General features: G+C 30.9%; 2 protein-coding genes across 2 annotated transcripts; one reads left to right on the top strand and one right to left on the bottom strand.

Annotated features, from left to right (window-relative positions):
* The first annotated feature begins 625 nt into the window (after positions 1-625).
* On the top strand, positions 626-4,013 carry LOC145097194 (Wound-responsive family protein). The gene is made up of 9 exons (XM_079034715.1): positions 626-953; positions 1,765-1,983; positions 2,075-2,121; positions 2,196-2,252; positions 2,397-2,462; positions 2,575-2,643; positions 3,106-3,215; positions 3,315-3,406; positions 3,506-4,013. Exons 1-9 carry the CDS (start codon positions 695-697, stop codon positions 3,556-3,558), a joined length of 972 nt encoding a protein of 323 aa, XP_078890841.1. The 5' UTR covers positions 626-694; the 3' UTR covers positions 3,559-4,013.
* Positions 4,014-6,523: 2,510 nt separating this feature from the next.
* Positions 6,524-7,141, bottom strand: LOC145099464 (uncharacterized). Its single transcript, XM_079037037.1, has one exon. It carries the CDS (start codon positions 7,139-7,141, stop codon positions 6,524-6,526), a length of 618 nt encoding a protein of 205 aa, XP_078893163.1.
* Positions 7,142-16,139: the final 8,998 nt, after the last annotated feature.

Here is a 16,139-nt window from a genome sequence, read left to right as displayed (position 1 = left end):
TTTATGGTCAATTTAGATTAAATTATATTTATGTGTCATTTTGTGGTTTTTTTTTCATTTTATTAAATTTCATATAATATTTAAATATAATAAATGTAATACTAAATGCATATCCAATTCATTAATGCAATTTTCTTTATAATTTCTAAATTTCTAAATTGAATCAAATTATTTTAATTGTTTATGTATTTAAATTATTAGTTTAATTTATAAGATAAATAAACACTTGGATTTAAATAATTAAATATTTTTCTATTTTTCTTATAAATCCAAAATTTCTAATTTGTTAGATCTATATGTTTTTTTTAATAAACTCATATAATACATGATTCTCGCAACTGGTGACTATCGAAATACATTAATCAACACTAATAATTATAACTCGTTTTTAACAAATAACCGAATCAAACCGTCTCATAAATACCCTTAATTGTTAGAATATTATTACATAAATTATTAATCTTTTTTTTATTTATCTTTTTGTATATTTTATTTCTACTTCCATTTTGAGTAAAGACAACTAAAGTATTTTAATACACAAATAATTGGAATAAGATAGAAAACCACGTGTATATGTCAAATAGAAGATCGTACGTTTTCTATATATATAAAGATCTGATTTGATCAATGGAACCTTGTTTCTACCTCACCAACAACCCCATTTCTCTCTAAACACCGGAATCTCTCTTGTACAATGCTCCGACTTCAATTATGTGCACGCACGTTCGTCAGCTCCGGAGCCGGCGACTTCGTCGATCATCAAAAATTATTCTCTACTCAGCTCCGATGCTCATCACCTTCAATTTCATATTCCACTCCTACAGTAAAGCATTATCGTCGCCGGCGCTCGAAATCGGTTGTCATATCTTGTAATTCTTCTCGTGGTAGAAGATCTAAAGACTACGACTATCAAGATGGTGATGATTACTTGGAAGCTTCTGTTCTCATGACAGGTATCACTGTCCCTTTATCAGAATCTGATGTGACAGATGACAATCTAGATGATTGAAAGATTTTTATTTTGTTTTGAAGCTTCGAAGTTAATTTTCTCAGTTGAATTCTCCATATTTTACGAATTAGTTTTGTAGGTCGTCGTATCACTTGTTTAAAGTCCTCTCAATCTTATGTTTCGTCTGTGTGTAAAATTCTAACTGCACTCTGTATAGTGTAGTCTGCAGAACATTTACTGATTTATAGTTTGGAGTTTTATGTTGAGACTTGTGACTTGTGAGATCGTATAGGGAATATGTATGAATGGTTGTGCAATAGATTATATTACCAGAGCTCTACCTCTTTAACTTAACACGAGCAGTTAATTTGTATGACATTGCAAATCAAATTACTTTCAATTTAACATAATGTCAATTGCTAGTGGAGTTATTTATTAGGCTTCCAATTACAACAGTAGCTTACCTAATCTACTGCAAAATACTACTATAAGTTCAAAGGTCTTATCTAGTTCACTGGACAAGACAATTTTTCTAGGGCTATTTTCCATAACGAGGATTAGGAGGGCATTCATGTCTTTTACACAAACAAGAAACTAAGAGCTAGTTATATCCCACCTAGGATGCTTCTTGTCCACTGGTGTTCAATCTATTGAGTTGAATTTGTTATACTTTCTGTAACTAAATACTACTATATGTCTATAAAATGGTTGGGATAATGGGATTAGTTGAAGAAGTGTAACAATTGATGTTTTTAGTCAAATCTATAGTTTTGGATTATGATTATGAATCTTGGGTTCCTTTTATTTTTGTGCAGAAACACTAATGCACTATCAGATGCACATACAAGGATATCAAGAAGCAATAAATTGGAAACCTACTACAAGGTTGTTTCCAATATCTGGTCAAGGAAAAGGTCTTAGAAACAACATCAATACATTTGGACCCGAATTTCTTAGCCAATATCGAAATCCCACTATCTTTCTTAAAATTTCCTGTGATTGTGATGGAGATTATTTGCTACCAATTATTGTAGGTAAATAAATGCATTCATCATGCACAGTTATATTTAAAGTTTTATCCAAATATTGTTAATTGTAATAACACTTTATGTTAATATATTGTAGGGGAATATGCTGTTGAAAAGCTAATAAGCTCCACACTGGAAGATGAGGTTTAGGTTGTTTATGCTTAAAGAGAAGTTCAATCGAATTTCTATATTAACTTTTTTTTTTTGTTAAATTGCAGGGATTCCCAAATCATTTTCAGCTTGTGAAAAATATTGTTGGGAAACTTGGCTATGAAGTATGTACATGAATTTATCATGCACTTATATAATATTTTAATGGTGCAACAGAAAGAAGTTAAAGTAGGAAAAGACCTTTTGTTTCCTCTAATGCTGCCTTTGTCTTTTTTTTTTTTTTATTTTTATTTTTATTTTTATTTCAGGTAAAAATGGTACAAATTACAGAAAGAGTGGATAGTATATATTTTGCAAATATATGTTTTCACAAGGTAAATAAAGAACATATCACATACAACCCCATGATTATAATTTTCTACGAATAGATGAAGTTTATTTGAGTATTTGACAATTTTGACCTTGATTGAATTTCACAACTTGCAGCCAGGCACAGAAGATATTAGAGTTGATGCTCGCCCTTCAGATGCCATAAATGTAGCTAAAAGATGCAGGGTACCCAAATGCACCTTTAATAATTGGACTAGCTTTGTTGGCTTTGATAATGAGGACAAGAAGGGCATTCACGTCTTTTGTACAAACACTAGATAGAGGACAAGTCCTTGTCTACATAAAGTTACAATTTTTGTCTTATTGACATCAGTCCATGTCCCACCTTTTTGGACGAGACAAAAAATTACAGTTTTTGTCTTATTGACCGACATCAATCACTCTCCCACTTTTTGGGCGGGACACAAAATTACAATTTTGTCCTATTGACATCTGTCCATATCCTTGTCTCGTCTTGTTCCACCTTTTCTAGGCCGTACACAAAATAACAACTTTTGTCCCATTGACATCTGTCCATATCCCTGTCTCGTCTTGTTCCACCTTTTTTGGTGGGATAATAAATTTACAATTTTAACCTTCTGTATCTCACATATTTTATCCACTGGTAACGACTCACTCTTTATGCAGGCACCGATTTATGTAAGCAAACAAATTGTCTTGACTGATGCTGTTAAGATAGTCTACGGGGTGAACAAATTGCGCGATAAAAAACCGACATATGACGTGTTTTTGGACAGGTATACCCTCCACCTTTCTCCTGTTTCTGTAAAGTTAAAATCCCCAAAATACCCTTCCATGTCGTTAACATGGTATCAAATTTCAATTTCATTATACAGTGCCATAGATGGTCCAGATGTACTTGCTGAGGAGCTTGATTTGGTTACAAAAATGAATCTTGCTGTTAAGGATGAAAGATACAGTGATGCAGGTTTCTTTTTTTTCTTTTTTTTTTTAATATTTTTTATAGTTTAGCAATTCTTTTTAATGTTTCAAAAGCAAATCTGTAAATAGGATTTTTATTCTGCAGCTATGTGGAGGGACAAACTTTTGAAGCTACGTTTGCCAAAAAATGACCCATAGGATTTTTATAGCATTGTAATTTTAAGTTATTTCTTATTAAGAAATAATTTGAAAATACAATGCTATGATTAAAATTTTGGATAATGATGATGCTGATGTTATGAAAAAAGTTAAATTGCATTAAAAAAAATCCAGAAATATTCATGGAATTTGTTGGTGCTTGAATGGAACTTCCAACCATTTGAAGATACAGTAATGAAGATGATGAGATTACAGATCGAATCATCAAAATTCAAAACTATATGAATGTAAATATTTTGATATGTACAGCTTTAATGCCATTATTCATGTGGAAATTGATGGTGTTTTCTTGTAAATTATTATCGGCGGATGGTAATTTTATTATAAAAAAAAAGTGTAATGATATGTCTTTTAGAATGTTGTGAAATCTGAAATGTAACAATGATTTTGGTTTTACTAGTAAAGTAAAATGCGTGGGGTGACGATTTTGTGTACCAAGTGTGAATTCAAAATTTAGTGTAGGAGTTTTTCTTATCGGAGCTTTTTCCTTTTTTTTACATTGCTTGTAATTTACAAGCTCAATAGATAGACTATTTTCATATTTTAAATACCAATTTATTCATTTACTCTATAATTTGATGTGGGTAATGGTAGAGTGACAATGGGTCATTGGGTCGATCTGAATTGAGTTTGGGTTCAACTCATTTATTAATTGGGTTGAATATTCAATCAAATTCAACATTTTTATTTAAATAAGTGGATATTTCCATTCCAACCTAACTTTTTAGATAAATGAGTTGTTACTGGAACGATCTGTTTATGTAATTTTCAACCCAACCTATTAAGTAAATGGGTTAACTCATTTAAAATTAAAAAGTAAATAAAATAACTAAAAATTATATCATTTAAATTAGTTTTAAACTTAAATAAATTTTCAAAGTATAATAAAAACACAATCCTAATTCATAAATACAAGGAAATTATTCAAATAACATTAAAAATATTTTATAGAGTTTAAAGCGCAAAACATCCCATAAAGATATAGGGGCATAGTGAAATTTTGTTTATTTTATGTTATGTCCAAAAGAGTTTAAAGTGTACATCACATAAAAATGGAATGCCAACCTATTAAGTAAATGGGTTAACTCATTTAAAATTAAAAAGTAAATAAAATAACTAAAAATTATATCATTTAAATTAGTTTTAAACTTAAATAAATTTTCAAAGTATAATAAAAACACAATCCTAATTCATAAATACAAGGAAATTATTCAAATAACATTAAAAATATTTTATAGAGTTTAAAGCGCAAAACATCCCATAAAGATATAGGGGCATAGTGAAATTTTGTTTATTTTATGTTATGTCCAAAAGAGTTTAAAGTGTACATCACATAAAAATGGAATGCCAAAGTACATTTGTTTTTTTAAGTTAAACTCGGGAGTCCAAATATATTAAAAGTCTTATAAGAGAGATATTTGTTGTGGCTTATTGTTACGGCATTTCCAATCTATCACCAAACTCAATTTTTTTCTTTATTTTTCACCGTTCTTCTTAAACCCTATCCCATTTTTATATCCATTTTGGATATATGAATAATATTCCCCCATAATCAAAAAATAGAGTTGAAGTTTCGGTTTTAGTCTCTCTCTCTCTCTCTCTCTCTCTCTCTCTTTGTTTTTTTGTTTTTTTTTTGTTTTTTTTTTGTTTTTTTTTTTTAATTTATACATTTCTAGTTTATTTTTATCTACTAGTTATAATTTAAATCATAGTCACATAGTTCGCGGTACGCTCCGGTACGTATACGGGTACGGAGTACACAATTCACTAGGTTCTTGAAATGCGGTACGAAGGGGGGTAGGCTCATTTCGGTACGCTCGGAAACGCTCCGGTACGATATACCATATATTGTAATACGATGTACCGGTTAACATCAAAGCATATTAGTAATAAAATTAAAAATTAAAAATTGTAGAATATTACTTTAATTTTAGAGTACAGATTACATTAAAAGTCCAAAATATGGAATCAAACAAACATTAAAAATCGAAAACAGATTACTTCAAAATAGATTAGCAAACATCAAAACTTAGTTCACCCTTTGTTCTTTTTTCCTTTTCCACTATCTCTGTCTTCATCCTCCTCCAGTTCTTCCCAATCCATATATTTTAGCAATAAACTTGAGCCTTCCAAGTATGTTGATTCGGGATTCATGTCCCATTTCTTGTGTGGTCCCTTTTTATAAGCTTCAGATAATCTTGAAGTCAAACGAATATTTGAATGAACAAAAACAAGTTTGTCAGCCCTTGCACAGTTAAGCCGATTTCTCTTCACACCATGAATATAGGAATACGTGCTCCAATTTCTTTCAGCTGAAGAACTACTTATGGGCTATGACAATATTTTTTTTGCCAGTACAGCTAAATCCGGTGTTTCTGCACCATAGTGACCACCAATCAATTGCTTCCATTGTAACCGCATCCATTTGCGCTGAAGGTAATGCATAATGACCACTTTTCATGTGAAAAGTAGCCAATTGTTCTCGTAATAATCGTTCTTCATCTCTATTTTCTGCAATGCGATTAAAAGCTTGCATTACACCTTGTATAACTTCTTTATCAAGGTTTGGTGTTTTTCTTCGTATTCCACCCGATGCTAGCTTTTCAAGATAATGTGTATCGTAAAATCGGGTACTTAAAGCAAATCCTAAACAATGCAATGGGATGTTCATTTTCTCCCACCTTTTCAATACAATTTCCTCTACTTGAGGGAAGTACGACTCATACATACTTTCCATCATCACTTCTTTGATTTCTCCCAACATGTGTCCATCTTTTCATATATTTCACCCATTTTTGGGCCTTCACCATCACAAAATTTCACCACAAAAAATAGGCTTTGTGATGCGTAGAATATTTTCAACTTCAATCCAAAAGTCATCATCCCTAATATTGTCAACAACAAGCTGTCCAACTTATCTAGTGTGTTCATCACTTTGTTTCACCTAATCTCTCCATGAATTAAGAGAAATAGTTGTAGATAGGGCCTCCCTACAAAGGAGTAACCTCTTCAACAAAACGTAGTGAGAAGCAAATTGAGTTTTTGTTACTTTTAAAAGTGCCAACTTAGAATTGTCCCTAAAAATAGCTAAAGCTTGTCCATGGTTTAAGAAATATTTGACAGTCCTTTTCTCCTTTGTATAAGTGTCCTCTAACCAAATAAACGCACGTGAAAAATCTTTAAAAATCAAGTTTAACGTGTGAACACAACATGTTGACCAAAATATATGCTTGTATACCTTTTTGAGTTCCTTTCTCGCTGCTTTACAGTTGGCTGCGTTGTCAGTCACGACTTGGATAACATTACTTGGCCCAACAGATTCAATTGCTTCCCTCAAAAATTCTGCAATCCTTGCTCCTATTTTCTCCACCCCATAAAAGTCGTCGGCATGCATAAGCATAACACCACGGAAATTTATAGCAACAACATTGATCAACGAGTTGTGTTTGATGTTTGACCAGCCATCAGATACTATAGAAAGACCTTGTGAATACCATGTATCCTTAAATGGTGTGAGGCTCTTGTCAACATCTCTAACACATTCATCTAGTAGAACGGTCATTGCTTTCTCACTAGACGATGCTTTTTAGCCTTCAGGTGCTTTTCTTATAGCATTTATCATGTCACAAAATTGTGGATTACGCAAGACGTTAAACGGAATCCCGTTTGCACATAAAGCCTTCACAATTTGTAAATCAACCATGCTTCTCTCCATTATGGAAAATGATTGCTTTAGCGGTTTCTTAGAGTATAAATTCTATTTTTTAGTGACTACAAAACATTTTAAGGATTTAGAGACTCCAACTTTTTCTGCTTCATTCACCTTCTTCGACAACCGTTGATAAAGTTCTCGATCATTCAAAACAGTTGTACACCTTTTAATTTCTGCCTTTTTTCCTAGTTCAGCTCCAAAAAAATGAGTATGTATTAGACTATATGAGCTTGTAAACTTTCCATTATAATGATTACACACCCACTGTTTAGAGCCCCCTACGTTTTTACTGTTTCCAGGCCTTAAAAACCTAACTTCATCCATAAAACGCTTAGAATTGGAAGAAGAATCATGTACCGATTGTTGTGATGAACCCCCTGATTGCTTAGAATTCTGACTCCCAATTGGAACTTCGGCCTCTTCAACATTCTGGTCATCCTCGTCTGCAATATCAACAAAATCATCTCCATCTTCCTCACTGGTACATGCTCTGTGCTTCTTTCCAAAAACCATGTTTGGATTTCAAAAATTGTATGCAAAATTTTGTTTCTGTAAACCCGTTTCTGTGTTGTGGAATAGGAACAACACTCGATTGTGCTTGAGGCATGATTGAGCCTCTCAATTTATCAGTGATTTCCCTCCAATCGACAGACCTTCAGACTTCAATTGTGACTTTTGAAATACCGACTGCGAACCGTTTTACTACTGGAACGTGGGTCCAATTAAACACAATTGCGATCCAAATCGCCACTGGTACAGTGTACACATGAAAGGGGAATCGTCAATTAGAGGGATGAAATCGCGTACCAAGGCGTACCGGGAACGTTAGTGTACCGCGATTCGGTACAGGCGACTTAGTACGAAAATCGTGGCCCTATTAGTGATTTATGTGACTACGATTTAAATGCAATATTTAATATTTGTAATATCATGTTATATACTAATTTATATTAATTAATCATAAATATAAAGTTTAATATTTATTTATCAAATACATATAAAAAAACAAATATATATACTAAAGACTTGAAACACGGTAACATAAGTTATTAGAATTTATAATTGATATATATATATATATATATATATATATATATATATATATATATATATATATATCTTACAAACACGATAACATATTCTAATAAAACATCCAATACTACATGATATAATAATTACATGCATTATTTTATATAATAGAGTAATCGAATATGATCATGATCTTGATATATTTATTATAAATATAATCTTATTTATAATAAATTAATAATAAATTCAAATTATTATATATAAACATTTTATTTATGATAATATAATTTGTAATATTGTTGTAATGAAAAAATATAATATATATTTGTTAAAATCTAATTAGTAGAGAGGTGTATTTCACAATATATATATATATATATATATATATATATATATATATATATATATATATATATATATATAAGTTACAAAATAGAATAATCTAAGAATATACTTTTTGGAATAAAAAGTGAGATAAAAAATAAAACAAAATTATAGATGAAACACTATTTATCTTATTTTTTATTCTATTTATAGAGGGAAAATAGAAATGAGTTGGAGATAGTCTTAAGGTCGCAAGGGATATATTTTTGGGGTTTTGTACGGAATAGTCCCATTATTTTGGAAATTTTTTTAATAAAGTCCCAATATATATATATATATATATATATATATATATATATATATATATATATATATATATATATATATATATATATATATATATTAATGTTGATATTGAAACTTAGACAAAAAAAATTGATAAACACGTGTAGTTTTTAGGGTTAAATGCAAAAAAAATGCAACCTACTTTTATTAATTTGTTAGTTTGAAAAACCTAATTAATTATAGCAATGCCATTCAAATATAAAACAATTTTAAGGCGAAATTTTGATAATTTAAAAATATATTAAAAGTGTTATAAAAGAGATATTTGTTGTAACTTAGTTGTTAGGGCGTTTCCAATCTACATCCAAACTCTATTTTTTTTTCTTTTTTTTCCTTGTTCTCCTTAAACCTTATCGAATTTTCATATTCATTTTTGGAGATATGAATAGTATTCTCCCGTACTCAAAAAATGAAGTTGAAGTTTCGGTTGCCAATTTGAGTCTCTCTCTCTCTCTCTCTCTCTCTTTTAATTTATACATTTATAGTTTATTTTTATCTACTAATTATAATTTAAATGCTATATTTAATATTTGTAATATCACGTTATATACTAATTTATATTAATTAATTATAAGTATAGAGTTTAATATTTATTTATCGAATACATATAAAATATAAATATATACTAAAGACTTGAAACGCAGTAATATAAGTTATTAGAATTTATAATTGAAATATACATCTTACAAACACGATAACATATTCTAATATAACATCTGATATTACATGACATAATAATTATATGCATTGTTTTACATAATATAGTAATCGAATATGATTGTGATCTTGATATATATATTTATTATAAATATAATCTTATTTATATAATAACTATTTATCATAATTTAATTATAAATTCAAATGTATTATATGTAAAAATTTTATTTATGATAATATAATTTGTAATATTATTGTTATGAAAAAAATATAATATATAATTGTTAAATCTAATTACTAGATGAGTGTATTTGACACTATATATAAGGTACAAAAATAGAATACTTTAAGAATATACTTTTTTGGAGTAAAAATGTGATAAAAAATAAACTAGAATTAGAGATGAAATACTATTTACCTTATTTGTTTACTCTATTTATAGGGAGAAAATAAAATGGATTGGAGATGGTCTTAAGGTCACAAGAGATATATTTTAGGGGTTTTATGCAGAAAAGCCCCATTATTTTGGGAAATTTTTAATAAATTCTTAAAAAAAAATTCAACAGAAAGGTCCTATTATTTTAGGAAAATTACATAATATGTAATTTCTTGTTAAAATATAAAAAATGACTTTTTCGTTAGTTTTTACAAAATTGTAAAAAATCAGGACTTTTCCGTTCAAACAAAAAAAAACTTTTAGAATTTTATTAAAAAATTTCCTAAAATAATGAATTTTTTTTATATAAATCCCTATATTTTTGTCACAAAACATTTATTTATTATTTGCCACCAATAAGCACTATTCTTTAAAATGCCCATTAATTTGATAATGCTTGCATTTGCATTTAGACGCGGACAAATATTTTTTGTTTTTCGTTTTCAATTTTCAGAAAAACAAAATAAGTTTTAATTAGAAAATTTAGAAAATATGTTTAGATAAAACTTATTTAGTTTTCATTTTATGTTTTAGAAAATTAGAAAACGTGTTTATACGTGTATTTCTTTTTATCGATTTTCATTTTTTGAATACCATGGTGATGGTGGTGGTGGCGCGAAGATGGTGATGGTATTGGTGGTGATCATGCATGGTCGCGGCTGCAGGGGGTTGATATTGGTCGTCATGATGACAATGGCAGTGGTGTGGTGATGATGGCTACAAGGAAATTAATTTTGAAGATCGCTATAATAAAAAAAACTTCAATTTTTTAATAAAAACTTATGATTTGCAAAAAAAAAAAAGAAAAGTTTATTACGAAGAATAATGTGTTAAAAAGATTTTTTTTTTGTGGGTATCAAACTTTAAATATTGCACTTGTTGGTGGACCATTGTAAATTGGTAGCTATTTTGGAAAATAATAAAATTTTTGGGCAATTTCTTTTAGTCACTACATGCATGTTTCTCAAATCCAACGACAACAAAATCATCAAGACAGGGTGTGCATATTTTTTGGTCATTTTCGATATTTAAAAGGTATTAAAGACACTTTCAACTTTTGTGTCGCATACCATGTGCTCAGTCAAATTCCTCAAAGAAGTTTTCACAGTCTTCTTGGGTGTAGGGGGTCGATTTCATGATTCCTCAAAGAAGTTTTCACCAGTTTATATAACTCCAGTCTTTGGAAGATTAAGATGCGTGCATTACTAAAACAATAAGGTATCTGGCTTCTATTTACTGGGAAGAAGCCCAAAAGTGTAGATGATGGATAGTTAGAAGAAAATGCACATTCTATCATTTTGCTATCTCCTTTGGACGAGGATGAGGTACTACACAAGGTAGCTGATGAAGAAAGTGCAATGAGGTTGTGGATGAAACTCGAGTTTCTTTGCACTACAAAGTCTCTAACGAGTAAGTTGTTGCTAAGATAACCTTGTTCTCCCTTAGAATGAAGCTACATTTTGTTTTGAAATATCATTTAGACAGACAAAATTTGATCCTAATAGACTTAAAGAACCGAAAGGTAAAGATAGAGTACGAGGACACGACTCTCATCTTTTGGGGATGTAATAGAGTGATGGTGGAGAAATGGATTCCCAATGGATCGTGTAAGGTTACTTTATGAACCGATATTTCCACCATATGCCTAGGTTACCGAAAATACAGTCTAGGATAATCCAAAAGGACACTTGTGAATATAGGCACTGACACAAGCCAAATTGCTAGATGAATTATGAGTTTGTTATAGAAAAGGGAGGACTAAGAAGATCCTGATGATGAATCAATAGAGGAGTCGTATTTATACTTTGACAAATTAGGTTTCCGTCTTCAAATTAGTTAAACAAATCACGAATTAATGATATAAACAATGGTTTCCAAAACTGTCGAGATTTGTCACCGACTTATAGTTCGATCTTATATATGCATGCACTCAATGTTTAGCGAACATATAACATAAAGTACAAAGAATAAACCCTTAGCTAACATATTAGTTCCAATTACACAAAATGTCTGGTGACACTAAAATCACCAACAATCCTCCCCCATTTTAGTGTAACCCATGAACTAACATAAAATTATCTAAACAAAATAAAATAGTACATAAATGAAAAGGTCAAAACGATTGAATTCCATCTTAGTATCAAACAATTTAAATACGTGAGAATCAGGGTATCCTAAGAAAATAACCTATCAACCTAACTGAATACTTGAAAGTAAAATACAAACTAGTTTACTGAACTTTCTAGCAAAATACAATTTGACAGTATTATAAAACTATGTCCTAATCCTCTCATGACTGTATTAAGGCCAAGTTCTTAACCTTTTGAAATGCAGCTACACTTCACAATCACATAGGTAATTCCTTTAGTTCATGTATCTACACATACATTTTAGCAAAGGAATTATTAAGAAGTTAAACTTTAACATGGTCAACTGCAAAACTAAACACATGCCTGAGATTTATACTTTATGTGTTCCAATCTATAAATGTAAGCTTTCCATATTGAATTCAACTCCTAATGTCATATTAGAAGGGAATTGGGCGTCTCATCATTATAGAATTAAATGGACTTTAATCTCATCCCAAGAACAAACTTATGAACTAAGTTTCTTATTAGACCTTTAGTCAGGTGATCTGCCAAATTTTGTTGTGATTTCACAAAATCAACCGAAATCACACCATTCATGACTAATGCTCTAATCATATTGTGCCTAATACCTAGGTGTCTAGACTTGCCATTGTAAACTTGGCTATATGCCTTAGCCAATGCGGTTGCATTATCACAAAGGATAGCGATTGCTTTAGGATTTGACCACAAATGAATCTCATAGACTAAATTCCTTAGCACTTTTATTCTTTACTAATAGTATCTAACACAAAAAAATCAGATTCCATTATCAATTTTGTAATTCAAGTTTGCTTCTTGGAAGCCTAGTAAATGACACATCCCCCCCCCCCCCCAGCAAGAATATCCAACATGTAGTTGAGGAATGGTCCTCCATGTTGATTATCCAAATTACGTTTGAATGACCTTCTAAAACCGAAGGACTTCCCAAGTAACTCAAACCATAATCCATTGTTCCCTTGAGATACTTAAACACTCTATTAACTGCTTGTCAATGTTGAACACTATGATTACTAGTGTACTTGCTCAATTTTCCCAAAACAAAAGCAATTTCAGGCCTGGTACATGTCATTGAATACATCAAGCTACCAATAGCCTTAGAGTATTCTAATTGTGAAATATGAATGATAATGTTAGACATTAATTTCAAACTTGAATCCATAGGAGCACTCACAGGAGACAATCACTAAAATTGACCCGTTTGAGATTTTTCTCAACATAATGACTTTGAGTCATTACTAATCCCTTGTTCACCTTATTAATCTTTATAATAAGAATTATGCCAGCCTCTCCCAAGTCTTTCATGGAATTAGATGATAATAATTGCTTTGTTTCATCAATTTGATCCTAGTTAGTACCAAAAATCAACATGTCATCTTCATACAAACAAATGATCACTCCTGTACCAGTAGCATCATTATATCTACTCTAAAAAAATTTGTCACATTGGGTTAACTTGAATCCATAGGAAAATAATAACCTCATCAAACTTTTGATGCCATTGTTTGGGTGCTTGTTTCAGGTCATACAAAAATTTTACCAATTTACATACCATATGCTTTTACCGGGCATAACGAAACTTTCTAGTTGTTTCATGTAAACTTCTTCATCAAGTTCACCATTTTAAAATGTTTTTTTAACATCCATTTGATGGATAATTAGATTGTGGATACTTGCCAAAGAAATTAACAATCTAATAGTAGAAATACGCGGAAACGGAGCGTACGTATCAAAAATAGTCAACACCGGTTTTTTTCTTCCTAAAATATTGAAAGACCAACCGGGATTTGTACTTGTCAATAGTTCCATTAAAATCCATTTTCCTTTTGAAAATACATTTGCAACCAAGTGGTTTAGAACCTAGAGGCAAATCAGACAATACCAAAATGTTGTTCTCAAGAATTAACGATATTTCATCGTCAATTGATTCCTTCCAAAAGACAACACCTCGAGATTCCATGGACTCTTAAAATTTTTTAGGATCATCCTCAATACTATAACAATAAGAGTATTCAACACCAATTTTATGAGAGGTTTTATAGGTTACAAAAAATTATGTGGCGGAAAATAACCGAACTCTTAAGTTCACATGCAACCTAATAGGATAAGGATTAATGGAATAAGCTCTTAATGTAGTTTTGAGACCGGGCTATGTACGCTCGGCATACCTGGTGGTACGCTGCACGTACGTGGTTAGAACCCTGCTTTTGGTCAACATTAGAGTACTGAAAATTAGTATGCAATAGAGTACTGAAAATTAGTATGCAATTTTATATTTTAATAAAATCGGTGAAGTGTAAGCTTCCCGTAAACCAATATAGTATTGTTAATCCCTAAGTGAGTTATTATAACCATACTTAATGTGATTTTTATGCCTGTATGACGTTCTTCGGGCGTCGGAATCGGTAAGATATTTTTCACCCTAGACTGGCCCGTCTAGCTGTAGCGAACAACTCAGGTGTGGGGTTGTCGATCCCCGTATAGATCTGTACACAACTATCTCACTCTCCCTCCAGGATACTCTGGTTATAATGTAGGACTTAAAATGTACGCTAGGTAGGTACGGTGAAGTGAATGTATCACTAGAGCATTAACGGATTTACGCGAACTACGACTCCCTTTTATTGTATAACGAAATGATTTCAATATTTGAAAATTTAAGACAGTTGTTTTGTGAAACGTGTTTTATGAGTTTCATGACATACGTTTTATGACATGTGTCTTATGACACACGAAGTATATGTCATCAATTTGTTTTGTATACCATTTTGTGTAAACTACTTATAAGAACTTTATATAAATAGTCAATAATAATTATCTCTAGTAGTAACATGTGTTGTATAAATAACATAATATTCTTGGGTATTAAACCATCAAACATAGTAACGAAAAAGTTACGACTATTTTTACTAGAAAAGTTTAGTTTTTGAAAAAATCTCCAAGAGTTTGTAGCTTTTGCACAACTCATATTTTTCCTGTTGAAATTTTTGTAACACAAATTGGTTTATTTTGGTCAACTTTAGTGAATCACGATTTTTAATAAAAACCATATGATTGTCCTCAACAACTTTATATTTATACAATTTGTATATTTGTAAAGGTAAGACAAGTAAATATCCAAAGATCAAAACATATTTGGCCTTTTATATAACTATGCTTTTGAATATATCGACTTTAAGGCCGGTTTTTGTGTAAATAAAGTGTTAACAATCACATAGGTCACAATTTTTGTTTAGTAAACAAACGATATCAACCATTTTATATAAGAAATTGTTCACATCTAACATATAATCATAGTGCATGCATATGTCCAATGGACAAACTCATTTTAACTTATGACAAGCTTGTAAATCACAATTTCTATGTGTGTATGTATGAGGGTTTTGACATCATTTGCTCAAAACATTCCATAAACAAGTTGGTGCATGCAAATATCCGTTGGTTAAACGAAACTTGACTTGTATTCACCCACCCTCCCCCGCTCCCCCCCTCCCGAAAAGCATGAAAATACAAAAACTTGGGGTATGAAGCTCACCTTCGTTATTTTGTGTGGTAGTAGGAAGGAAAGAATGAGTGGTTTTCGAGCCTAGCCTTGCACAAGTTTGAAGAATTCTCGAAAATGATAGTGTTCTAACACACGGAAAATTGTGTGTAAACAAGATGAATTTGACAACAGATGTATGAAAATACTTGAGATTCATGAAGAAACTTACCAACAAAACCTAGGACCGATCTTGAGATAGTGTTCTTGGAAGAGGGTGATTTTATTCTAAAGAGAAGGAGAAGTTTGGAGTAGAAATGAAGTGGCAAGAGTGGGATATCCCACTCTTCGGCTGCAAGTTTAATAGGGAGGGGGAAGAATAGTGCATTGTTGTATGGTGGATAATCTAGTGCATTGCATGGAGGCATGGAAGGTTGTTACATGTTTTGC

Source organism: Lactuca serriola, chromosome 4 (assembly GCF_051521515.1).
Source record: "Lactuca serriola cultivar US96UC23 chromosome 4, Lser_US96UC23_V15, whole genome shotgun sequence".
NCBI classification, from domain to species: domain Eukaryota; kingdom Viridiplantae; phylum Streptophyta; class Magnoliopsida; order Asterales; family Asteraceae; genus Lactuca; species Lactuca serriola.
Note: the sequence above shows the minus strand (reverse complement) of the source record. Positions and strands in the feature narration are given on the sequence as shown.